Genomic DNA, 27,792 nt, shown 5'->3' with positions numbered 1-27,792 from the left:
TAACCCAGACAAATTTGGTGCGCAAACTGAGAAGTCCTTCTGAACTTATGACTCCTGCTGGAAGAGCAGGTGGCAGTCATGGCTACAAGGGCATTTGCACAACTTTGTGCCCTTACCTGGATCCTGAGGCCTTGAACATGGTCATTCATTCCTTAGTCATCTCTCAGCTGTATTTCTGCAATGCACTCTACACGAGGCTACCCTTGAAGAGTATTTGAAAGTTTCAGCTGGTAGAGAATGCAGCAGTGCTTACAGTTCTGGAAGGTCCTAGGACTGCACCTATAACACCGTTATTGTACAAGCTGAATTGGCTGCCAATTTGCTTCCTGATCCAATTCATGGTATTGTATATTACCTTTAAAACCCTACATGGCATGAGCTCATGGTAATCAGAAGAGCCATCTCTTATCAATGAGACAAGCCTGCTCTTCTTGTGCCAGCAGAAGAGGTCTGCTATGCATCCCGTCTGCTAAGGAATTGAAGCAAGCAGGATCAAGAAGAAGAACCTTTTCTGCTGTGGCTCCATCCCCGTGGAACATTCTACCACCAGAGGTGACAGCTGCCCCTCCCTTTTGGCCTTCCAGAAGGTATCAAAATCTGGCTTTTCTGGTTGGTTGGCCTGGAGCCCTGAGGGGTCCACTCACTGCTGGAGGTGGCTGACAGCATAAGCAGATCTCATTGTGAATGAAGGCAAATATATATGTTTATAATGTTGCAGGATCCAATCTGGGTTGGTCACTGGGACCAGAGGTGTAGTTTTCTGAGCTTTTGGACTTGTGGTGGAGCCCATCCTCAGGGAACTTCTCTCTACCAGAATATGTCTGACAGAATGTGTCAACCCAGATTGGATCCTGTAAGAAAACCTCATCACCATCCCATCAGTCTCTTGGTGTGTTTTTAGTGCAGTTTTTAATAATATTTTAATGTTGGTTTGTTTTAATCTGTTCATATTTTAACTATTTTTCACTTGTTTCTATCATTTGTAAGATGCCAGGAATCACCTTGTAGGGGAGATGGGTGGCATAATAAATAAATAAATAAATAAATAAATAAATAACTTTCTTGTGCAAGTATAATTTCTTTAATAATATATTATTTAAACATAAAACTGGTTGTATCTGTGCTACAAGGTGGTGGTCAGAGGGAGAGAAAACAGTACATCTTTGACATCTGTATGAACCATTTTCTAATGCCGAAAATGCTGTTAGAATGAAAATACATCAGTTCCCATTTAGGCTCTGGAACAACTCTGATCGAAGCAGGGAAACATCTACATTTTACCACCTCTCACTGAAAGTCTTTGCACACCAAATCTTTGGGGATAGCTATGCTGTATTCTTCAGCTCCCCGTTTATTGATATTTCTGATATGGCATTGACCAAATCTCGCGGTCCAGGATCTTCTCCCTTGAAATGATTTCGGAGAGCTTTGTATAGGGCATAGCCTGGGATAACCAAGCTAGGCACTCCTGCAAGGATCACTATGATGACATAAATCCAGTCAGGATAACCCACTGAGTTTGATTTTGGGAAGTTCTCCTAGTGATAAAAAGAAAGAGAAAAAGATAAGTAATTGGGAGACAGAGAATTAAGAATCTTAGATACATTCACATTAGAAACACTGAATAAACAATGTATTCCTTGGCAAGAATTCCTTATGTTATTATTGAATATAGCAGAATACAACATACCCACACAGTACATTTCAAGAACTGGGAATAGTTTACTATTCCTTGGAAACTTGAAAGCACACTATGACCCTATTTTGGTACTGTCCATGGGGTTTTCATGGCAAAGATACTGGAGTGGGTTGCCATTTCCTTCTCCAATGGATCACATTTTGTCAGAGCTCTCTGTTATGACCTGTCCATCTTGGGTGGAATTAAGATTGCCAGGAGAAATATCAACAACCTCAGATATGCAGATGATACCACTCTAATGGCAGAAAGTGAAGAGGAACTAAAGAGCCTCTTGATGCGGGTGAAGAAGGAGAGTGCAAAAGTTGGCTTGAAACTCAACATTACAAAAACTAAGATCATGGCATCCAGCCCTCTCAATTCCTGGCAAATAGATGGGGAAGAAATGGAGGTAGTGACAGATTTTATTTTCCTGAGCTCCAAGATTACCGCAGATGGGGACTGCAACCAAGAAATTAAAAGACGCTTGCTCCTGGGGAGGAAAGCTATGGCAAATCTAGATGGCATACTAAAAAGCAGAGACATCACTTTTCTGACAAAAGTGCGTATAGTCAAGGCTGGAAGAGGATAGGAAGACCTGGAGGAACGTTGGGTCTTTGCAACTAACAACAACATGACCCCATTGTCCAAACATTAAAAACTTCAATGACTACCAGAAGGATCTCTTTTTTAAACCAAAGAAAGAGAATTAATAACAAAATCTTCAAAACTTTTTGAAAAAATCTTGAGTCAAGTTTCACATACAGTGCAGGAGGGAATAAATATAGACAACAACATATCAGGCATAGTGCAAACAAACTTCTCCAGGGCCCATAGACATTATCTGTAGTCATGGATCTAATATTCACTCAGCCTGAACATTGGGATGCCTATAATTGAAGTTTGAAGCTTGGAGGCACATGATTATTGAATTAAGAATTAGTTTTTACACATATATTTATTCTTTTTAGGTCAAACAGATGATTGCATCTTGAGCTGGGGAACAGCTGTTGCACAGAAATTAATGTGAAATTGACTTTTAAGAGAATTTTTTATATCCATCAAGTATGATCAAGGTAAACATTTCAGCTCTTGTATTTTCTCAATGATCTCTGCAAGGGTTATATTTTGCCCCTCTGAATCATTACCCAAGCAGAATGGATTAGTTGTCCTATGCTGAGTTTATTCTTTCATACATGAAACATTATATTACTCTCTCCATTGCCAAACAATGAACAGAAAGAAATACAAATATCAAACAAACATCCAAGTATGACTAAGTACAGTTTTATGGAGGAATATATTTTTGTTAATTTGCTGATCCTTGGTTGAGAAGACATGTCTATATCACAAAAACCATCTAGCAGAGTAGTAAAAACCTGGAATTTCACCACTAGTACTATTAAAAATATACATACAAATTTCTCAAACTGTTCTCAATTATTCGTCAATTTGGATCAGCCACAGGCAGAGACCTGTGCTTTAGTCTATCCTGCTAAGTTATTGGCTGGTTGGCTGGCTGGCAACAAAATTCTAAGGTTTTAGAAAAGGTTCTTTTCCCACAAACTTTTGATTGAGGAAACCAAATATTGAACCTGGGACCTTTTGCATGCAAGTCACATTTGTTTGTTTGTTTGTTTGTTTGTTTGTTTGTTTGTTTGTTTGTGAATTTGTATACTGCCTTCTCCCTAAGGACTCAGGGCGGTGTACAGCCACATAAAAACATAGAGTACAAATATTAAAATACCATTAAAAGATATATATAAATTTGGCCCCATAATTAAAAACAGTAACAAACCAATTAAAACATTTAAAAAGTGTTAGGCCAGCCCGGCTTGCTGGAAAAAGAAGGTTTTAAGGGCACAGCGGAAGGCACCGAGGTCTTGGATTCTCTTTATCTCTGGGGGCAGCTGATTCCAGAGGGTAGGTGCCCCCACAGAGAAGGCCCTCCCCCTGGGGGTCACCAGCCTACATTGTTTGGCTGATGGCACCCCGAGGAGGCCCTCTCTATGGGAGCGCACAGGTCGATGGGAGGCCTTCGGTAGCAGCAGGCGGTCTCAAAGATAACTAGGTCCTATGCCATGGAGCGCTTTAAGGGTGATAACCAACACCTTATAATTGAGAAAAGATTTTTTTTCCCATTTCTTCCATTTTTTAACTTCTCCCAAAACTATTGTTACATATATTTCTACATACAATTTTTTGAAACTTTCTTGTAATGCTTCTAAGATGTCCCACAAAGACAACTGAGTTTTCTTGCAATGCAGACATGTTTCAATAAAAGTACAAGCATCAAACGTTTGCTTCCAGCTAGCAACTAGTCACATTAAAACAGTTAATTCATGTTCCTGGGGATAAACATTTCTTTTGCTTATTTTTCTTTGCAGAAATCTCCAGCAAATAGTAAAACATGAAAAATGACAAGCTTTTGATATCAGATGCAATTTGGAGCATGTTTCCTTATACACATATACTTACATAACTAGGGTCCCAGGTGATGTATTCCAAATTTTCACTAACTTTCACCACAAAGTAAAAGAGGAAGATAATTAACATGATGATGGGGCTAATAAACCTCCAGGTGGCTTGCCAGAAAATATTGGGTTTGTGCCCAATCATGAACTTAATGTCATCATTAAATCTGGTAATGAAAAGAGAAAGGAAAATTATGAGTCTGACAGCCAAGTTGCCCATGAAGTCTAGTTAATTGATACCTAGCATGTGTTAATGGGCCATCACCATAAAAGAACCTGTTCATGTCACACAAAGTGCAGCGATTTTCAACAGAAACTGTTTACACATTCAGATGATGCTCAGTGACTGTAGCAAAATCTAGTGCTGTATGTATCTGTATATTCAGCCCTTAGTCGAGGGCAGTTCTCAGCTCATTTTGAGAAGTTGGAAACCTTTCTAATCTCTTGGGTTAAGAAATGATAAAAATTTGCAGATATAATAACAGATATATTCAGGTCCTAACTAAAAGGAAACTTAAAGGGACAGGTGGGGTTACTACTATTCAGAAACCAAATTCTATCTATGGAAATTTAACCCCAAGCATAAAGGTTATAAATAAAACCCCACATTAAACAGTACAACGTACATTGGTAGTTTCTGGAGTACTCTGCCTAGAATAACTAGAGATCAATATTTATTTACTTTTTAAAGGTTAAAAGTAATGCACATAAATTCTCTTAATTTTTTTAATCACCGATTTTCTCTTTTTTTTAAGGATGGGGGAAAGGTGACTTGCTTAAGCTTATCATGATACTTCCCAATTATTGATTGCCTAACAAAAAGATGCTTTATATGGCTTTTTTGCATCTATATCTTACCTGTCTATCCCATATATGTAGACAACTGAAAACATCTCACAAAAGGCTATTATCAACAAGGGAATGGATCCAGCAAAGCTATCAAAAAGAGCCAACCAATAGTTACCAGATCTCAGCACAAAAATAATGGCAATCAAGAAAGATCCCAAACAAATCAGGCCTGTAAACAAATAAACAAAAAAGCAGAAGGATTAAGACATTCTGTCAATATATGAATTTCACTCCATGTTTCAAGCAAGGGGATAGGCACATAGAACAAGTCCTTTTAATCATTGTTGAACCACATTATTTCCTAATCCAGGCGCCTCTTCAAACCCAGCCCCTTGTCCCTAGGAGTAGGCACAAAACCAAGGAACAGTCATCAAATTGAAAGGTTGCTGCTTTCTGAATTTTACCCCTTTAGACAGAAAGATCCATCTCAAAAGAGTTAATATGCAAAAGTGAACTATTCATTGCTATAAAGAAACAATTTCAACATCATCTGTCAGCGGCATTCAACAGCTAATTTATTTGATTTCTCTTTTCTCAATCTACTGCTGTATTAAGTTTCTGAGCAAGTATCAAACTGACTGTGCAATTACCATCTTCTCTTTAAAACCATGATTAATTATTCATATTGAAGCTAAACTTCATAGCTCTTTAAAAGTGTTCATAGACCTGCAATCTACCCCAGGTTGCAACCAGGGCAAATTATCAACCCCATCCCCAGTTATATAACCATTTTCAACTTACCTGTAACAACTTCTTTAGGCCATTTTTTAGGTATAACTCTGAGATCTTGCAGAGGTACCAGCACACCTTCCATATTCCCAAACATAGATGATAAACCCAAACAGAACAGCATGATAAAGAAGAGGATTGACCAGAGTGGAGAAATGGGCATTTTGGTGATGGCTTCAGTGAAGACAATAAATGCTAAACCAGTTCCTTCTACTCCCTACATAAGATTTCAAATCAGGGAAAGAAGATATATAAAACCTTAGGCTACTACAGTACTCATTTTCAAATATATTTATTAGTGTGCTATATCTATATTAAATTAGTCGATATTTAAATCTACATAATTTTCTTCCTCTGGATGCAAAGAGGATTGTAAATAGTTAAAACAAACAAACATTATCATCCTAATTGTTTTGTCTACTTCATTATTTTACTGGCTTAGTTCTTTCCCTACCTAGCTTTCCCATTGTTCTATCTAGGTTATAAATGATTTGGCAGTGGAGACTTGTCTTGAAGTATAAATAAAAATATGAGATGTTATCATTCTACTCCAGCATGGCTCTTCCTATGTTCTTCATTGCATAAAAATATTCTATCTTTTTTACACAGCTGGACAGTAGATGGAAATTGCTATTAATCTTGTTAATTCAAGTCTAATCCCCATTTAACAAAGGTTGGCTAAAATGAAAAACCAGTTTGCTTTGTTTATTATTTTGACCTAAATCCTTTCTTTCTATCTTTAGAACACACAAGGCCCATTTGGATCATGGTCTGCATTATCTAAATTAGCATTAACCATGCAAAATGCAGTTTACAGGGGCAACATTTAAATTACCTATTGCAAAATTGGTGAGTAAGAAAGAATTGGGAAAAATATGTCTGAAAATTCTAAGCATAAGTAGATTAAAAAATAACCAATAAATTATGTTTAAAAATCATAAAGTTCTCATTCATTCAATCAATTTTTTAAAAAGCAGTTTATTTATTTTATTAATTTAATTTATATACCGCCCTTCTCCCAGAAGGACTCAGGGCGGTGTACAGCCAGAATAAAACACACAGATATAAAATTTAAAAAACAATTTAAGAAATATTAAATAATTTGGCCCATATCTAATTAAAATAAAACTACCCGTTTTGGACATTTAAAAATTAAGAGTTAACGATTAAAAATTTAAAAATTAGGCCAGCTCCGCTTGTTGGAATAAAAGTGTCTTGAGGGCCCGGCAGAAGGTGTGTAAGTCGGGAATCCTCCGCATCTTGGGGGCCATTTCCTTCCAGAGGGCAGGAGCCCCCACAGAGAAGGCTCTCCCCCTGGGGGTCGCCAGCCGACATTGCTTGGCCGATAGCACCCAGAGGAGCCCCTCTCTATGGGAGCGAATTGAATGTTTTAAGTGACATTTCTTCATATTGTTCTAACCCAGCAAATATATATATATTTATACATTTATTCCTATATACAGTATAGTGATAATATAAAGTCCTATATTATCATCTTACATCAGTTAAAAATGCGTTCAAGTCACAGGTTTCAAATTTCAGGGTTGAAAAGATTTCTGGCTTTGTCTTGTTATACAATTCTTGTATCTCTAGAAAATTGTTCTCGGTTATGTTACCATCGGGCAAATCAAATGCATTTATCAAAGTGAAGATATTTCTGCAAAAGATAAAAGAAAATAGACCAAAAAAATTTCACTGTTATAATCTGGATCACAGTGAAACAAATAATCACAGTTGCCATTGCTCTTATGACACTGGGCAAGATTGAAGGTAAAAGTTCCAATTTGGTCTAATCAATCAATAAATATGAACAATGAACTATATTTTTAAAGTTTCGATGCCCACAACTAGAGACAGCCCTCCCCAATTTCAACATTCCAGACCACTTGTATTGTTAATTGTTGCTGTAGTTGGTGGTTATGTTAGACTAACAACCCTCTTTCAATCAGCAGTAACATATTAACTAGGAAATAAGCACAATTTACCTGCTGTAGCAATCATCATATCTTTCTGTTGCTCTGAATCCAATGATTGAATATATGACTGTGGCTGCATAAATGGATGTGAAGCCATTTATCACAGAAATGATCACAGCATCCTTTTCACAATTATTGCTATAAACAAAAACAAGGAAGGCAGCTGACTTTTCATAATAGTTTCCAAGTGTTAGTATGCATCTATCTATCTATCTATCTACCTATCTATCTATCTATCTATCTATCTATCTATCTATCTATCATCTATTTATCTATCATCTATTTATCTATCATCTATCTATCTATCTATCTCTCTCTCTCTCTCTCTCTCTCTCTCTCTCTCTCTATCATCTATCTATCTATTTATCTATCATCTATCTATCTATCTATCTATCTATCTATCTATCTATCTATCTATCTATCTATCATCTATCGATCTATCTATCTATCTATCTATCTCTATCTATCATTTATCTATTTATTTATCTATCTATCTATCTATCTATCTATCTATCTATCTATCTATTTATCTATCGTCTGTCTATAATTTATTGGTCACCCATTTTACCACAGGGTAACTCTGGACAGTTTACAATATTAAAAAATAAAACTATATGAATAGAACGTTTCAAAACTTTAAGACACAAAATGTAAAATACAAAATACAAAATACAGATTAAAAGATGAGACGGGAAAGAATAGAGTGGAGGGAGGTGCCATCTGATATTAATCTATAAGCCACCTCCAACATGAAGCTCCTCTTTGGAGCTCCAAGCCAACCAGCAGAGCCAGTCTATTGAAAGAATTGATAAATGGATCACTTTACCAGAATAAGAACTAATTTTTTTAAAGCCAAAAAATATATATAAAAATATAAAAAAGTTTATGCAAAGCTGAGGGCTGGGTCAAGAAGAAGTCATATAGATTTGGGATTAAACTCAAGGGCAGGTGGAATAGTCATGAAAGAAAGGCAGAACAAAACAAAAGCTCTCTGAGTTCTTCCCATTTGCTTTTATCCATGAAAAGGGTAGAATTTGCTACTAGAGGAGAAAACAATAATATCAAATATGGATAGCTTTAAAAAAAGGATTTGGTAAATATGTGTAAATAAAGTAATAAAGGAGCATATATGTATCAGGATCAGGAGCAAGAAGTCTCAAATCCCAGTTGCTAAAGAACCTCTACAGGAGAACATTATTGGGCTCTCCTACTCTTTGGGATTTCTTCTAAACAGCCACTTGGAAACTCTAGGCTGTTCTAAATAATTTCTTGGTTTGGGTCAACAGACATAGTTTCTTAGATTCTTGTGATTAATAAGACTGGGAACCTTGTTTGTTTGTCTCATCAAAAATATCCTTTCAAATTATATCCCTAAGCCATCCTCAATGTATGTTATTAAAAAAAAAAGTATTAGTCCCTTTTTTGCATGATAGCAACTTACTGGACTGAATTATAACTGGAGAATGAGATGAGGCCACCAAAGGCAAGAGAAAAAGAATAGAACACTTGGGCTCCAGCATCTAGCCAGGTGACAGGGTTAGCTAATTCAGCCACCTGAGGAAAAAGAAGAAGGAAAACAGTTTTAAAACTTAAGCCACAGGACATCTGTAGAGAAAAGTATATTGTATAGAAATGGTGCCTTTGAGCATGTAATGTATTCATTTACAAGAATTTGTGGAATCTCTTGCCCTCCACCCCACCATTGGGACTATCTTATTCTATCTAGAGCATGGCTCAAGATCAAAAAGCAAATGATTGTTGGGTACCAATCTATCTATGACCCGTAGATATCGGATAAGCAGCATAGTTTGGACAGACAGGCAAAGGAAAGCATTCCGGCATCAGTAAACACAGTTGGTTAAGCCAAAGTTTGTCAATATAAACTTTCCCTTTAAAAATGAGCCTGCTGACCATTCCCACCCATTTCTGTCAATGTGTCCTCCAGGGATAGAGAAAAGGGCCTTTCCCAGGTCTTTAATTCTCCTCCCTTTTTTAAAGCTAGATATGGCAGAATTTGAACTAATTATATGCAAGTTGTGTTTATTTCTACTAAGCTGCCATCTTTTTTGGGTTTATATAAACATACGGACATTATTAGAAACCCCAAATACTAGACCTTACCAATAATTTCATTTCTGTGCAAATACTTTCCTGGAAACATATTCCATTTTTTGATTTAACATGCATTTGTAGCAGATGGACATAGTATGAAGGGATGGGCCATAATTAAGTAATTCCTGAGGGTTGCAGGATTTATCTGGCAATGAAAGCATCACTTGAAGAGGCAACACTGAAATTAGAGCCCTAGATTATTTTATAGAAGGAGGACGGTTTAAAGCAGAGGTGTCAAACTCAAGGCTCCCGGGCCAGATTGGGCCCACAAGGTGCTTAAATCTGGCCCACAGGGCCACTCTGGAAACAGCGAAGGACTGGCCTGTGATGCCTCTGCCAGCAAAAACAGAGCTCGGGAGGGTCGTGCAACGCCTCTTACAACCCTCTCTAGGAGACAGTCTGCTGTCAACCCTTTTTAAAAGTTCCTTTGACGTACTATTGAAATGTAAGTTTTGGCAGTGTGAAATGTTGGCATTTGTACAATCCTGATTCTTTCTCACACATTCACGTGTGTGTGTGTGTGTGTGTGTGTGTGTGTGTGTGTGTGTGTGTGTGTATGAGAGAGAGAGAGAGAGGGAGGGAGAGAGAGAGAGAATAAAATAATAACAGCATGCACATTCCAACAGATGGTTATTTCCTATTAGAACTTAGAAAAAAACCTCAGAAATTGTATGAATTACATGTATAGGATTTCTTGCAGCGTTCAAAATAATGTGGGGTTTTTTGTTTGTAATTTCTGTGCAACTTGACATAGAAAGACAGGCTAGGCTTAGCATCACAAAATAATTAACCACATTCCATCCATTAATTTTCTTAGGTCAACTGAAAAAGCATTCCAATTCTGAACTGCCTTTTATAAAAATTGCCTGAAGTTTGCCAAAGCAAAAGCTGCACAGATGAAGCTCCTGTCTTCATAAGTGAGGAAAGATGTTCCTTCAACATGCAAATGTCCCAGTAATACATTAAGCCAGGGAACATTGACCTACAACATTTCTCTTATTTAAAGGACTGATAATAATAAGAAAAACAGTGCAAATTGTATTAGAATTGGAATTATCACAGCTCTTTTGATGTTAACTTACTAACACTTTTTATTTTCTTGAAATACAAAAATAATTAATACTTACATCTGGTGTAAACAGAAAAACAATACCACTGGTAGCTCCTTTCAGAGTCAAGCCACGGATCAGGAAAATGGTCAGGACAACATATGGAAGGGTTGAGGTCACATATACTGCCTGAGGAAGAATATGTACAACTAAGTATTGTAATATCTAAATCACAAAATACTGTCCGCAGGCTTACCAATAATTTCAGGTTGCAAGATACAAGAGATGTGGTCTTTTCAATGGTGCTCACAATAGCTCTAGAACCACCCTTCTCATGATTCTGTCCTGATAGACTTTAAATACTTAGGCCTATTTTTGGACATGTTGGAATGGTTTTGAATTGGTTACTTGCTTTTGGATAATTGCAGAATAATCATCTCGATCATTCGGCTGAATTATTTTCCTTTGCTATTTCAGTTTAATATTTTAGAAACTGGCTTTAGTTTATAACGATTTATGACATGAAATATACCTTTGGTCACTATGAGCCACTATCCTACAGTCTAATCTTCTTCATAAAGTTGTATTGTGGAATACTTCAATAACACTACAAACAATACTACAGAGCAATGATGGGCAAGGTATAGAATAGAATCTCCATTAAGGCAATAGTATCTCCATTAAGACAGAATGCCTATTAAATCTGAAAGTATGGCATATTTGCAAATTTTATATTTCAAATTTGAAGTGAAGAAAATACATGGAAATGTGTAGAAAATATTTTTCCCAATAACATCTAGTGAGGAATGTATTTCATACATATTACAGATAGTCCCAAGTTTAAGAGTGAGTTCCAATCTCAAGGTCTATCCTTAAGTCAAAACTGTGTGTAAGGTAGAACAGTACCATTGTATAATAGTGTATAAATAGTATATAAATATTTATACACTAGTAGCATTTTCAGGTGTAATGAATTTGAACTGTTGTGTATTTAACTTGAATCATTATGTGTTTAACACTATTTTTACTACAGGAGGCTCCGTTCTTAACTACGGGTTGTCCTTAAACCAGGTCATTCTCAAAATGCAGATTTATAAAATATACTTCTGCGGTGGGGGGTGGCTACTTTGCCTAGTTTGGCTCACATCTTGTAGATACCATGAAAAACAAGAATCATGTAAATAAGGTCACATAAGAAAGGAATTGTGTCTAGCAGCAACTTCTTCTCTCCCACTTATGTAGAAGTTATCATGGAAGGCGGGACATAGAAGCAACTCCCCCATAAATGACTTTTTTTCTGAAGTAACATCATATGCATCAAGAGCCTTGGTGGTGCAGCGGATTAAGTGCTGTTATGTAGCACTTAGCTGTCAGCTGCCTACAATTAATGTGAGTTCAAATCTCACCAGGCTCAAGGTTGACTCAGCCTTCCATCCTTCCGAGGTAGGTAAATTGAGGACCCGGATTGTTGGGGCAATAAGCTGACTTTATAGAAACACTGCTTATGGGGGGGGCAAAAGCCCTAATAAGCAGGTATATACAAAAGAATGAAGGCTATTGCTATAAGTGCATTGTAAGCCGCCCTGAGTCTTCGGAGGAGGGCGGCATATAAATTGAACTAATAAATAAATAAATAAATAAATAAATAAATAAATAAATATACAAAATAGCTCACTGACACAGCATTATCTGCAATTTCTCTGCAGTTTGCTGCTCCCGTGCTATGATGTTCAGGTCTTTATTAAGAGCACAACTGGACATTATGTGGTAAGGGAATGCTGAGACTGGGAAAATGTGTAGTGGAGATCTGGCAGGCAGCAAGGAGAACATCTTGCCCTTCCTACTTATTTTTCTCCAATAATTGCTCTCCCACCCACTATTGAAACTAGGCTGTTCTCCAATTTCTAAACTCAAGCTGCTAGAAAATGGCTGTGAAGGGACTACTTGATACGATTTTTCTCAAAAAGGATGTTCTGGAATAATTTGCAATAGAAAGAACCACAAATATAAAGAGCATTTTCCCCTCTAAGCAAAAAAGATTGAGGTACCTTTCCAGTTGTTTCAATGCCCCTGATTGTGCACACATACAACACTGCCCAGGCACAAATCAAGCAGAGCAAAAGCCACCATTGTACACTTCCAGAATCTTCGATAGAACTGGTGATGTTTAAGGTCTCCCTGTACCAAAAATAATCGACTGGAGAGCTCTTTGCACATTCCTCTACGACATCTGAAAACAGGAAGACATTTAATGACCTGTGCCAGATTTTCTTTTTTTAAAAGCAGCAGCATATATTGGCAAAGAAAGAAAACAGTCATAAATTCAGATATTTTAAGATGAGCTGAATTTAAAATTAGGGTTGTAGACTATTGAGCAATTCATAATTTAAACAAAGTCAACTGCATAAGTTTTAAAAGAAAAGCATTTACTTTTTTGTACTTAAAATATTAGAGAATCCATACATTTCAAGAGCCAGTATTCAACTCAATTTGCTAAAATTATACCTGACCTGAAGGTCTTCCAAAACATAAGAAGGCCTAAGAATAGGAAAATATTGGTGATGTATTGCCTTTAGCAGATAATTTCAGATGATGTTTGCTGTTATGAAAAAGAAGTTATAGCACATAGAAGAGCATTTTACATTTATGTTCCAAAACATATGTGCATGATTTTATGATCTTGTAAAATAATGACCAAAATCATCCTTGCATTTTTTATATAACTCATTTAATGTGGCCTTCTTAAGCCTCGCCCTCAACTGAAGAAGACAGAATAAAAAAACTGCTTCATGAAGGAATATTGTGATAAAGACAGAACATATTGTTTGAACAATGAAGCAGTCTAGTACCTGTAAAGTACTATAAGTTCTAGCTTTCACCAAAGTCTATTTGAGTCTACTTCGGATAGCACAATGTCTTAGATGGCACTGGTTGAACCATGGCCTGAGTGAAGAAATTTGGTGGTATTTAATTCCTATCAATTGGAAAATGCCACCTTCTACATAGTGGCAGAATTTGGGAATTACCATGCCATGCGGTCATTTTCTGGCTGCAATGTTTTTTGGATGTATTCAATTGAAATATATTCTCAATAATGCTAATAATGTTTGTAGTGTCCCCTTAGAAATGGAAGGGGATGCACACTGGAATGCTACTTTGGATTTTTTTTAAAGCTGTCAAAGCATTTATGCAGATTACTTTATTCAAATCATGTGACTTTCAATTAATCTATATTTACATGGATTGAAGTAATCGTATCTTCTGTATGGTTCAGTGCTTCAATGAGGCTCAGTGTTTTTGAGCCTCAGCACCTTTAAACCACATGGATTTAGCTGAAGTCCATACAGTTTAAAGTTGCTGGGGCTGGGAAATGTGGTTTTAGATGAGGTCAGACAGCATCTGAAAATTATATTTCTCTCTTACATAGATGGTAACTTTCCTGTTATATTGCACAAGCCTTGTAAGTTTCTGCACTGTTATATTTTAAACCAGTTATATTAAAAATAGAATTAGCCAGTTTGTTATTAACTTATTAATCAATATTTCAAAGGAGTGGGCATTCTATGAGCAACATATTTTGAATAGTATTTAATAGAAAATTAAGAAGGAAGGAAGGCAATGACAAAATGACTTATATGGTGCTGTTAATGTACAAATATGAATTGATGTAATAAAGCACTTGAAGAGACTTGAAAATCCCATTTTCTCTTTTTTCAGAATGCTTTTCAAAGGCATAACTCTGGTAGGACTATGTACTATGTACTGTCAATTGCACAATGTCAGTGCTTTAAAAATATCTAAGCTTATTTAGATAACTGCTATAATCCTTCAATTACGCTATCTATGTAACTATAAAAAACACAGTGCTATAGCAATCAATCACTTGCCTCTTCCTGAAGTTTTCCTTTGAAAATGCAAGGCGGCAACTTAGTGTAGATCAGGTAGAAATTTATCAGAAAGATTTTGGTCGATATATTCAGGGTTATGTTGCAAAAAGGCAATGCCTTTCAGAACATATATAATAGTTATTTTTCAGAAACTTCAACCACTACCCCAAATATTACCAATACATACTAAGTAGGCATCAATATTCATCCGTCCCTTTATTCATTGTGTCAGACGAGACACATACTAAAGTCCAGATTTAATTACCATCATGCTAAGGATTCAGCAATAGAATGATTACTTTTACTTATAATAGCAAGTCTTTCATAGGATAGTATAACCAATCCAGCAGATTTGGTCAAAAGTCTTGAATGTTATGGGAGGGGAGGGGGAAACAAAATATACATTATATTTTCTCCTATTATTATTTCCCCAGAGAAGCCTGCTCGTGATGGATTGTCATCTGGTGTAAGCATTTCATTCACAGCCTGTACCTGTTCTGCTGTCATTAAGTGGACATTCGCTCCAGGGCAGTGGGTCTTGAAAGGAGTTGAAGAAATACCACATCACCCAGGCAATAATCGTATTATAGTATAATCCCACAAGAAAGGAGACAAACATTGCTGCTATTCCTATAGGAAGAGAGGAAAAACTTTAAGCAGAGCTTATTCAGTACAATTTAAAAAACAAGACCTGTGAGAAATCTGTGTGAATGTTTCGTTTTGGCCCCATTCCTTGCATAGAATTGATTAGTAAATAATTTATACTATATAGAAAGAGGCTGAGACACGAGTCGTTTGATGGGTTTGCAGGGTAATAAAGATGCAGCATATTTTCCACCATTGTAATCAGGTTTACAGGTTTTAGTGCTCTAAAACTGACTCCATGGAATTGTTTTTCCTAATGTTTCATTGGATTGCATAAAACAGGCTGCAGTCTCAGAATAATTATATTGGAATACTAATACAGCAATAGGCTGTAAATGGAACTGCAGTTTAATTTAGCCCATCAAAAACTGCATTTTCTTTGAATATTCACTTTCTGTATTTTAGCGATGCCAAAAGCATGGAGCAGCTGCTGGAAATGGAAAATATACAACTATTTTAATTCAACATTTTAGGTGGATTTATTTCCAGAGAACATTTAAAAAAACTATTACTGGTTGGTGATAAGCCCTTGTTTATTTATTGTCCATTGCTAATCAGGATAAAAACAGTTCAGTGAATGACCTGGAAATTTTAGATTAGATTCTACTTTTAATGCTATCAGGTTATTTTTTAATGTTATTTATCATGGTGTTATAATTTAGCAACCGTCTTTTTTGTTAAAATTGAAATTGAAATGTAATATTTCAAATAGCTAGAAAAGCACTGTTGCTGTAAATTAAGAGGATTATACATAGTGTTTACCACAAAGATAAAAATAAATATTTTGTACATTAACTATAGAAAATAATTTTCCAAACTATAATAATTTAACCTGCTCCTCCATCCATGATTTCCCATGTCAAAACCATTATTTTGAAAAACAGATCAGTAATTATAATATCTACAGTCATGGAAACTTCATTACTATTTTACCCTGTGGACGTTGTGCAGTAACAAAAAACAGATACATTGGGGAAATGTTTAACAGATGAGGATATCTCATCCTTGACATGCAAGAAAAAATACAGAGATGACTAAGCATACTCACATATAACATTTGAAATACAATATAAGTTTGATTAGCTTTTCTCCTTGAGTATTTCGCCAATCCTGTATTGATAACATTATTCTTCTAATGTTCATTTTCTTGTTTCAATTAAAGTTTCTAGTTCACCTATCCTTTCAGTTGGTGCACCCATGACGCTTAGATATCAAGAGTGGATCAGGGGTGGGCTGCTGGGGGTTCGCAGAGGTTCGGGAAAACCTCTAACTAAGATTCTGTGCAGTTTGGAGAACTCCCAAATTCCACTCCTGGCTGTCCCTGCTCACCTTGCCCCACCCTGCCCAGGATTCCCCACGCGGCCCATTTTGAATGCAGGTAAGTGCAGGGCACACACGGAGGCTCAGGGAGGGTGAAAAACGGGCCTACCAGAAGTTCAGAAAGGCCTCCAGAGGGCCTCCGGAGCCTGGGGAGGCAATTTTTGCCCTCCAGAGCCCAGGAAGGGCAACTCCCCCCCCCGTGATGCAGGAGACCGACTAGGCCATGCCCACCATGGCCACACCCACCCAGCAACCAGGCAGAGAACCCCTTGCTAAAATTTTTGAAGCCCATCCCTGGAGTGGATTAAAAGATCTTTGTTACTTGGTGGATCAAATTATTTTCAAAACTTACCTACTCCCTTCAGGGTTGGATGTATAGAACTCCAGACTCCCACACTACCTTTTCTGAGTCTCTGTCCAATGGCAAATTCAAGATGGAGCAAAGGGATGCCTTCCAGGACAAGCAAGATGAGGAAAGGGATCATGAAAGCTCCTGTGGAATTACAATCAAAGTGAGTCTGTTTTGTATAAAACTGGCCTAAAATGGGCACAGGAGTGGATTTATTGATCATGAGAGACAATGAAAGAGGCAGAAAAACAGAATTCTGGTGAATTCTATTCTGAATCTTCTCTAGTTTGAAAGAAACTATATCACTATGGTACTTTAGAAGAGCATTTGATGCATTATCTATGCATGCAGCCTACTACAATCATGACTGTAATAATCAAAGGATCCTTCAATTCCTCCTGAAGACTTCAATATGCTGTGAAACAAATCAGGAAAAAAAGGCAAGAAATAGGTCAGTGGGATTGGGAAACATAAGAAAAAGGACATGACTTTTGCTTTTCTCTTCTTTTTTTAGTAGAGTATGCATCCCCCAGAGAGCTGTTCCTGTTTTCCTTCTCTTTCTGAATCTAATGCCTTTCAGATGAATGGGGCAGGGAGGGTAGGAACTGAAATTCAGCAATGCATTAGGTTGAAGAACACATCTTATCTTTTCCAGCCAACTTTATGCTCAAGGAATATATGTTCTTCTCAAGTATACTTGTCCTATAAAATATATAGCAAATGGGAGAAGAGTGATCCATGATGTCAGTGAACATGCACATATTCTTTACTGTCAAGATAGAATGTTATACAGCCTTCGTTGGAATGTCTCCTGATCACCCACCTCCAAAAATATATTTGATATGATGTCTGTTTTAATTATTTGCCTTGATATTCCTCAAATTCTCATTCAAGAACATTGGATAAATCCATTTGGTGATTCGAGGAACTGTTTGGTTTTTTAAAATTTTAGTTGAACTTGGTGACACTCAGTACTATGCCGCCATAATTGTGACCTACACATTATGGTTTGCAGCTATGGCTCTATTTGGATGATAGAATAATTCCAAAGCTTCATGATTAAGGTGCCTGCTTGCTTACTAATTCATCTTCACAGTGGCACTATTAACCAGAAAACATCTTGTTTAGTAATGTCAAAGGAAAATGACATTTGTCATGGATTTTTTTTTCCTGCAAAATAAATATTAGCTTTGATTTTTTTTTTCTTCAAGCTAAGGTAAGAGAAAAGGGTAAAATTAATTTACCATCTCTGTTCTGATCCTATTAATTATCAGAACTATGCCATGGGAGTTATTTCGGGAGAGATGCTTTATGTGGGAGCATGAATACAGTATCTATCTGCATCGCATTTAAATCCAATCTGTTTCCAAGATTGAATGGCTATCTTAATGATTTCCCAATGGTAAAGCATTTGTACTTTCACATTTTTTAATTTAGAATTTGAATTCAGTTTCAGAATCTAATCCACAGGACTGCACAGTATCATATCAAAATAAAGATGAAGTTTCTGTTTTAAAAGAAACCATATTATATCAGAAAAGAAGATAAACTCAAATAATTTTATCAAATAAAGGCAAAACCAAAAGAAACATCAAACATTATAGGTCAATGAATACTTATTTCACCTTTCCAGTCATCCCTTTCCTGGCCCTCCCTCTTTTTATTATACTGTATCTCTTCAGCATTGTTTTTGAATTTCTTCTGTTTCAGTTCTCTATAGAAAATCTGGGTAACAAACAATTTGGGGAAAGTAAAAATGAATGAAATAAAACTAGTTGATATAGGGTAAACTTGGAAGAAAGAAAACGGAGAACTGAAGTTAAATTGGTTGACAATAAATAATAAGACCAAGTTGTACCTGCATCTCAGAGTTATCACCTTTAGGGTATTGAGGTTATTTTGTTAAGTCCCTACATCAATATCTGAAATACGATATAAATAACCCCCAAGACCTTCTATTTAGTATTTATTCAGTATATTTCATTTGATTGATCTCCTGCCTTTCTACTCATATGAACACGTAAGGCATACAAAAACAACATCTAAAATACACAACAATAATTTAAATGGTATTAAAATACTTAACAATTATGAAGTCCAGATGGTATAGGGGAAAGTGCTCCCTAACGTGTTCAATAAATAGGGCTCTAAAAGCAGGGAAGTGTTAGAAGAAATTATCTTGTATATTTGAATGGCTAAAAAGATTAATAAAGGATAGGATATTCCAAGAGTAGTGAGATCTTTTTAGTGTTTTAAAAGGTAATGTCACCATCACCTTAACTTGTGCGCAAAAAACCAACAACTGCCATTAGTGTGATCTTTTAATATGGTGATTAATATAATCTCTTGTCCTGGTGAGCAACTTAACTCCCCCATTTTGTAAGGTTGAAGAATGGAATGGAGTGGAGTGGAGTGGAGTGGAGTGGAGTGGAATAGAATCAATGGTGGGTTGTCCCCGGTTCGCACTGGTTCTATAGAACCGGTAGTAAAACCGGCGGGAGGCTCTGCCCACTGACCCTGACATCATCAAAACACTTCTGCGCAAACCGGTAGTAGATAAGTAGAACCCACCCCTGAATAGAATAGAATAGAATAGAATAGAATAGAATAGAATAGAATAGAATAGAATAGAATAGAATAGAATAGAATAGAAGCCTTGGAAGGGACTTTGGAGGTCTTCTAGTTTAACCCCCTGCTCAGGCAGGAAAACTGCCTGAGCAGAGGATTGGAAAGAAGCTTCCAAACACTTTTCAAGAAAGTATCTCCAGGTAAATTGTATAACAATAAAGGCTAAGGTGTAAACAAATGTTATGATATCCAATCAGCCCAGGATCAAACATATATGGCACAGTAGTTATAGTTGCACAAGCATATCTTTGCCCCAATTGCCATCAAGGAATCCAGGAACAACTTGAGATCAAAAAGTATTCCCAAACAGTGCACTTACATTATTTTGGGAGTACATATTCATGCATCAGTCCTTAAAGCCATAAACTTTGACACTAGAGGCAATAGAGCAGGATGTCATTTATATTACTAATTTCATCTATAATTCAAACAAGATGGATCTCTGTGGTAAATGGCAGAGGGATCAAATATTTTTCTCTCAATCACCCTTACTAGAAACAGACCAACAGGAAAGATGAAACTATTCCAGAATATGTCACCAAGGCAGAATCCTAGCAAACACTCTTGAAAGGTATCGAGGTCATGGTACTGAAACTTTCTGAATAGTAAAGTAAATTAATATAATCATACTTTCCATTATTTAATAGATAATTTATCAAACTGTTTTCAATCCCAGTTAAAAGCCCAGTAGAAATGGTTCAATAAAACCAGAGTCCTTCTGAAATATCATCATTTTCTCAATCATTTTAGCCAGTGGTCAATAATTATGCCAATCTCCAAAAGTGGTGTTTAATACAGGCTTTATACCTACTTTTTATATCACACCAATAAGGAAGCAGTGATCAATTTCCTGAAGCTTAAGACCACACTTTATCTGCCCGAGGACAATAATTCCATGTTTAGAGGTCTACAAAAAAATGTTTTAAATCCTCCACCAAAATAATAGAACTAATATTACTAAGTCAGGTCTAAACATCTTTAAAAATTGATTTTTCAGTTAGAATGTATTCTGAATTCATCTCTACTCTTAGTACAATGAAATGCAATGCTGCAGAGCAGCTACAGTGAAGGCCGAGAAATAACCATTCTCAGTCTCTCCACTTTCCTTTTCAGTCCTTTTCTCCATGTTGATCACAGTGGTCTGATGTTTTGGTGTCTCACTTCTCCTAAATTGATAGACTCCCCTATTTCTTTATCCTCCTTGGACCAGTGAAAAGAAATGAAGCTTCCCAGTTTTACCAATTTTTTGGGGTCACTTGAGATAGAAAGCCGAATTCTCATCAATTCTACCTGTGAGATTTTTTAAAAAATAAATGCCTTTTTAAGAAAACAGCTTTTTTTAACTGTACTGTCAGGGAAGTGTAACATCATTTAAAAATGTCTGCGGAAGACAGTGATTAGAAGGACCAAGCATTTCTGTAACAACAGATACTATCTAGCAACTAAGGGATGTGTTTGTCTGCAATGAAATGAAGCACAGCAGGCAAATCAAATAGCACCACTTGAGCTGGCAAAAGGCAAAAAATGCTACTTTTAATTTCTGACAGAAAAAAAAATCATTGGAGATAGTATTTAGCTTAGTTGATGGCAATTAAAGGCCAAGACTGTTGGATGGGGGAATGCTAAGCTAAGACATCTCCAAAGCAGTGGAGACAATGATGTGGCTAAGACCAACAAACCAAAAATGGAGCTGGTCCAACAGAACCTCTCTAGGTAGACAAGGAGAGGATAAGAGATTGCCCAATTTTGCTTCAGATGGTTGTTCCTCACAAGAAGACCACAAGACAGTGGTTGATTCCTGGGTCTGAGCCCTGGGACCCAAGGAAAGCTATCAAATTCTGACCTGTGGAACAACCTTCAAGGACAGTGGATATGTCTAAACTCACTTCCTAAATACATTTGCATTTCTAATTATTTAAACGTTAAAAGAGGTCTCCTAAGCAATTAGTTTGAAAAACTACCTGGTGAGTAAAACTTCACCCCAAATAGAGGACAAAATAACCAACAATTTAAATAATTCAAAGAATATAAAATAAATGACAAATCAATAAATACAAATTGAGTTTAAGAAAGTTTTAAATGAGTTAAAACCAGACAAATTTGAAATATTAGGACTTTTGCTAAAACTTTTCAAATAACTAAATAAACAAAACAATATAAACTGTTTAATCTATTAAAAAAGAGATGATGCCTTGAAATTTGAAAATAACAAAGAAAGAAATTTCAGACTTTGTGATTATAGAAATGGGACAATAGAGATGACTACAGTTTCCGGTAGGTAGGTAGGTAGGTAGGTAGGTAGGTAGGAAGGAAGGAAGGAAGGAAGGAAGGAAGGAAAGGAGGGAAGGAGGGAGGGAGGGAGGGAGGGAGGGAGGGAGGAAGGAAGTGTTGTTTATTCTTGAACCAAAAGAGGAGCAGTGTAATTTATAAAATGATAGATAAAGTTATGACACTGTAGATGGTTTTTTAAAGATTTGAGAGAGATGCTTATAGTTAAATTGACAACAATAATTTCTGCACAAATTAATATATTTCTTGAAGAAGACTCCATATTTCTTTAGAAACTCAATTCTAAAAGGCAGGAAAGGAAACAAATGGAAAAAGTTAAAGACCAACAAAAATGAAAGGTTAAATAAATTGCAGCTGATGTAAAAATATAAGAAAATGAAGAATTTTGGATTATAAAACAGAGACAGCAGCCAGAGTAGAAATACAAATGATAAACCAAGAGGTAAAAAATGACCTGGGCAAGGATTTATCACTGGATTTACAAGAGATTTCTAAAGCCTTGAAGAAATGTTTGAGATGTGAGAAAGTAAGTTTGAATGGAGATTCAATCCAACGACAGAACTTGATGAATTAAAGGTCAAGATGGTTAGAAACAAAAGAAAGGGATATAAAGTTAACTTGTTTGAACAGTGTTAAAATAAGAAATATTTTTACAAAATTCTGGAAAACGTTTATGGGCTTTTTGTTGATAATTTGCACTGTACAAATGTCCTATATATAATGTGCATGAGGTTAATTGATATAACTGATATAAAAGTACAATTATACAAGCAACATAAAATGATGCAAATGTTGTAAATTATATCAATTGCTCACAATGGGCATGAAGTCCACAGTAAACGTTGTCTGCTGCATACAAAGTCCACCGAATGAAGATCCTGGAAACTCAGGCTATTTGTATCTTCAAATGTCAGGTTGATCAGAACTACTCTGAACTGATTTTTTTCAAAATAGAAATTATAGCATAAATTCGCTTTAAATATTCCATTAATTTTATCTGACTGCAAACCATAAATAAATAAATAAATAAAATAAAATGCCTTGATATCCTGAATGAAAGCTTTCAAAATGCTAGGTCACAGTTTGAAATAAGAGCGTATTGGTTCAATGATGGAGCAGCCAATTTCTATATGCATAACCAAAGCAAGCAAATACTTGTACGAAATCAATCTTAAAAGCTTCAGATGTTTTGTTAAGTTATCAAATGAAAGCTAAGTTACTGCCAAGGTTCTTTTTCTACCACCCCACCCCACCCTAAATTTTTCCAAACTATATGGTTTAAGCCACACCCACGGTGATTCCCATGAAACTGTGCCAGCTACCGGAAAGACTGAAATTGGCATCCGATTTCTGTCCCCTGTTGAACTGGGAAAGCCCACTGATCTATATCTTGCCAATCTAGCAAGAAAAAGGAAGAGACGAGTGGCAAGGAGAATTCTTTCCATCTCTGGAAACAGAAAATAATATTGAAGCAAAACAGTGAGCATTCAGTTTCAATGTTAATAAATGCTCAAAACTCATGTTATATTGATATCAGTACTAATTTGTTTGCAAATATTTTACTTACTTATTTGATTTATACTTCACCACCTTTCTCAGTACTCAGATGGAACAAAATTTGAAAACCAAACAGAACAAAAATTACAAAAACACATTAAAAATGTTGACTGCAAAAATCAAAGTGCATTTATTATTAAGATTAGCACATATACCCCCTAAATTTATTAGAACAGGTATGTTTGCCATCTGAAAGAAGTCTAACATCCTCCTGTTGTTTTCTTCAAAGAAAAGATCTCATTCCATAGACAGTGGTTGCTGTTCTCCCTGCCTTCATGTTATCTTGACTACTGGTGACTACATGGACAAGCTCCTACATTTTACTTGGCACTATTTTTTAGAAGTGGCTTGCCACTGCCTTCTTCTGGGAGCTAAAAAAGAGTGACTGGCAGAAAGTGATCTGTCTGGCTTCATGTCTTAGATAAGACTAGAATTCATGGTCTCTCAGTTTCTAGCCCAATGCTTTTAAACACTATATCAACTGGGCTTTGACACTGTTGGGGATAGTAATAATTTGTAGTTATGGAGCCATCTGTAAACTATATTCAACTTCGTTATATTGAACTGCAAACAGATGGAAAGAAAGGGTACAACAGCTGGCCAAGCACTAATGGATTTGAAAAGGCAAGAAATATGAAGCAAGCACAATGAGCAGAAATATTCCAGCATATGGATACACTATTAATGTTTTTCATGAAGTACAGAAGGAGATTCATTTGTTCAATTTATTGGTCTTAAAATATTATAAATAATATTATAAAGTGATTATATCAAAAGTTATCTCTCATCCCAAGATATTGGAACTGATCATAAAAGCTTTCTAGCATTACATACCGGTAGTTTGATGCAATAAAGATGTTATGTCAGAGGGATAGTCTACAATTGTTGATGAAAATGAATAACTTCTTGATTACAAATTTCACAGAGCAATTTTTATTTTCTCATGTTTGCAAGTCACAAAATAACATTTCTGCCTGTTTATAGACATGAATGAAAGAGGGGGAAGAAAGAGAGAGAAACTGGAAGAAAGTTATGGCTGACTTTCTTGATTTTCTAAGAATTCCTAGAATGGATCTTTGTATGTTAAAAGTCACTGATAAAACCCCATGCAGTGAATTTAGCAGACTTCATTCTCAGTAAATAAAATGGTACAAAACCATATTTTGCTTCTCTCTCTTTCTTCTCCAAGATCATAGCAATGAAGATATCTCACAGTTAGGTAATGAGATGGGTGCAAATGAAAAGCCAGTTTCAGAGAACTCCTACAACTACATCTCTCAATCTCCCAAGAAACAGGATAACAAGTCCTCTTAAACTCTGGCATCATCATCATCATCATCATCATCATCATCATCATCATCATCATTGCAGTTGTGATAGACACAGTGATACATGGTCAAAAATGTATTTAGTTTCCATCAAATCAATGTTAATTTTGAGGATTGAAGGGATCAAAAACATACCTCCTCCATGGCTCTGGCAGAGATAGGGGAAGCGCCATACATTGCCCAAGCCTACACAAAACCCGATACAGGTGAGCATGTACTGTGCTTTATTGTCCCATTTGGGTCTTGAGTCTGCTTCTGTGGCCTCTATTGTTTCTAGTTCCTTGTGAGAAGGTATTCTCAAATCCAGACCAGGATTTGGCAGCTGAAGTTTCACCATGGCTGGACCGTTCTTCTACACAAACCTGCCACGGGTTCTGGGCTAGACAAAAAAAGGAAGTCTTAGCTGCCAGCTTCCACTCTTTATAGTGAACCTTTGACACTAACGCATTGGTGCTGTCTTGGGGCAGGAAAGAAGCGTCAGCAACTGATTTGATTAACCAAGGTTACTCTGAGACTTATTAATGTCTTATCTGCCAAAGCTCCAGCTGAAGACAGAGATTGCTTGGTATCAAAGCTGTGAAGAGTAGCAATTCACAGGGTAATTTGCTGCAAGGTACATTAAGCAGCATGTTTAAATAGGATTTGCTTTTCTTGCTTGCATCTTTCTGTCTGACCCTCGTTAACACTAGATAGAGAGGAGAAAATTACTCCAGCAGAATTATACCTCATAAACTGCAATATCTCATCCCTGACTGAATTTCTTTTTTTTAATGTGTATAATATACACAAATAATATTGGGACATGTAGAAGTCCTAGCAGTTCTATTAGCTCTTAGAATAGATAACACAATATGCAAGTAGTATGAAAGAGTGTGTAAGTGTGTGTGTGTGTGTGTGTGTGTGTATCCCGACTGCCTTTCTTGATTTTAAATCACTTTACTATCTTGCTTTCTAATTTTCCATTCTCACAAATGTAACTCAAGACAGCAGGCAGGAAAGAAATACTGAAGTGCTGTATCCACATTGAAAAGGAGCATGGAATAGACTTCTGGTTGATGTCACGGCAAGATCAGACACAGAAAGTGGGTCTCCATGTTTCCATGCCAAGTTCTCCCCATTGGTGGGCTCTGAAAAGAGCCAAAGCTGCCTTGGAGGGGCAGTGAAGCAAAGAGGAACGCCCTGAGAGGTCTCAGAGAGTCGCAGCTCTCCTGCCTGACTCGGGGCTTACTTTCCCTCTCAGCCACAACATGGAGAAGAGACAGGCTAAGATGGCTGCCATGAAGCTGGGACAGCCGATGACCATCTAAGCTTTGAGCTGGAGCGGATTTTGGTGAACAGTGTGGAACTGGGTGAGAGGACCTTTTTTTAACCTGAAAGTTATCCCAAAAGAGAAATCTAGGATTTACTCAGAACTTTCTGTTAAAGCGGCGATCAAACACTTTGAGAAAACTACCAGACCGGAAGGAAAGGATTAAAGAGAGAGAAATTTTTTTTTCAAAACGTAGGAAATTGGACTCTCAAATTGGGAAGTCATGACATTGGGGAGGCAATTTAAAATGCTGGAATTATGGATTTAAAAAATTAACACTGCTTCTATAATTGAATTACAATTTAAAATAATTAAAACCTTTTTAGTAATAATATTGAAAATTAAGCTGAGAGTGCCACCTGCTGGTGAAAGTATACAAGCCTGGGAATACCCATTTAAAGGACTTTACTGGATTATATACATCTACCCTATGACCACTGGAGATTTAAATGTGGGAACACGGAAGACACTTAATTAAAGTGACCTCTGAGTGTTAAATTATATGACTGAATCTATAAAGTTGACTTAAAGAGGCTTGGATAACTCCCTGGACTATGTAAGTGGAATTGACTGACTACTTATGAAACATAAAGAACTGTGATTAATGTATACTTTGAAGATTAATCTCAGGTTCTTGGGCTATTGGCCAAAAGAGGAATTTATTAAAACAAGATAAGATGCAACATAAGCAGGAAACAAGCGGAACTTTGAACAAGATGGACTGAGTGTTTCAAAGCATAAAGGATATGATACAGAAAGAACATAAGGCAATTATGGAATTAATGGATAGGATAGATCAAAAATTGGAAAACATTATACAAAGGACAATGAGCAATGACCAAGATGCCCTGGAAAGAAAGAAGCTACCAAAAGGAATAGAGGGAAAAACAGAATTGAGGAATCATTGAAAAGAAGATAACGAGGAGTCATCAATAAAATTAATAATGTTTGATGAATCAAACCAGGGGGAAAACATTCTAAGAGATCTGAAGAGAATGGGAAGAGCAAGAAGATACTTGGGGAAGGGAGACAGGGGTCTGGGCTGATAATTTCAAAGCTAGACAGTGGAAGAGGGTAGGGATGGGAGAAACACTTAGATTGACTAGGCAGGATGTAGACACAGATACAGACAGAGATAAAGATTTAAGAGAAGAATATGGGAGGCAAGTTAAAAAAAGAATAAGAATTAAAGTATTGATGCGGGCAAGAGATGATGGATAGAAGGCAAATAGGAAAAAGAAGAAGAAAATTCTTTTTCTTTCCTTTTTTTATAATGGTGGCAGGAGGAGAAATTAGAACAGATAGTAATGTGTTCAATAAGAGATTGAAGAATTACTTGTATATATACAAGTAATATCTACCTTGATGATGAAACAAAAGTAATAATAAAATGGGAAAATTAGAGATTGAATGATGGAATTACTAAGAAAGTTTAAATAACATTGTGATTGGTAGACATTAAGCAATTAAATAATGAAAAGAACATATTTTAATATAAACATGTGTATTAATATTAGAATTATATAGATTGAATGAAAGCAAAGAATATGAATAGAGTTATTTTGTGTGTTTAAATAATATCATGATTGGCATTAGAATAGTATATTGAAACATTG

At 36.2% G+C, this 27,792-nt stretch overlaps 1 protein-coding gene across 1 annotated transcript; it reads right to left on the bottom strand.

Annotated features, from left to right (window-relative positions):
- Positions 1-1,325: 1,325 nt before the first annotated feature.
- Positions 1,326-25,204, bottom strand: LOC139313676 (sodium-dependent neutral amino acid transporter B(0)AT1-like). Its single transcript, XM_070939105.1, has 12 exons — positions 25,003-25,204; positions 17,069-17,209; positions 15,244-15,381; positions 12,913-13,094; positions 10,943-11,053; positions 9,145-9,257; positions 7,713-7,841; positions 7,228-7,384; positions 5,740-5,944; positions 5,008-5,167; positions 4,154-4,316; positions 1,326-1,538 (listed from the first exon to the last, which is right to left on the bottom strand). The coding sequence occupies exons 1-12, from the start codon at positions 25,202-25,204 to the stop codon at positions 1,326-1,328; spliced, it is 1,914 nt and encodes a 637-aa protein (XP_070795206.1).
- Between the last annotated feature and the right edge of the window lie 2,588 nt (positions 25,205-27,792).

Source organism: Pituophis catenifer, unplaced genomic scaffold (assembly GCF_029215685.1).
Source record: "Pituophis catenifer annectens isolate HBS135680 unplaced genomic scaffold, rPitCat1.0.hap2 SCAF_3, whole genome shotgun sequence".
Lineage (NCBI taxonomy): Eukaryota > Metazoa > Chordata > Lepidosauria > Squamata > Colubridae > Pituophis > Pituophis catenifer.
The sequence above is the reverse complement of the archived record's forward strand: the minus strand, read 5'-3'. Positions and strand labels throughout refer to the sequence as shown.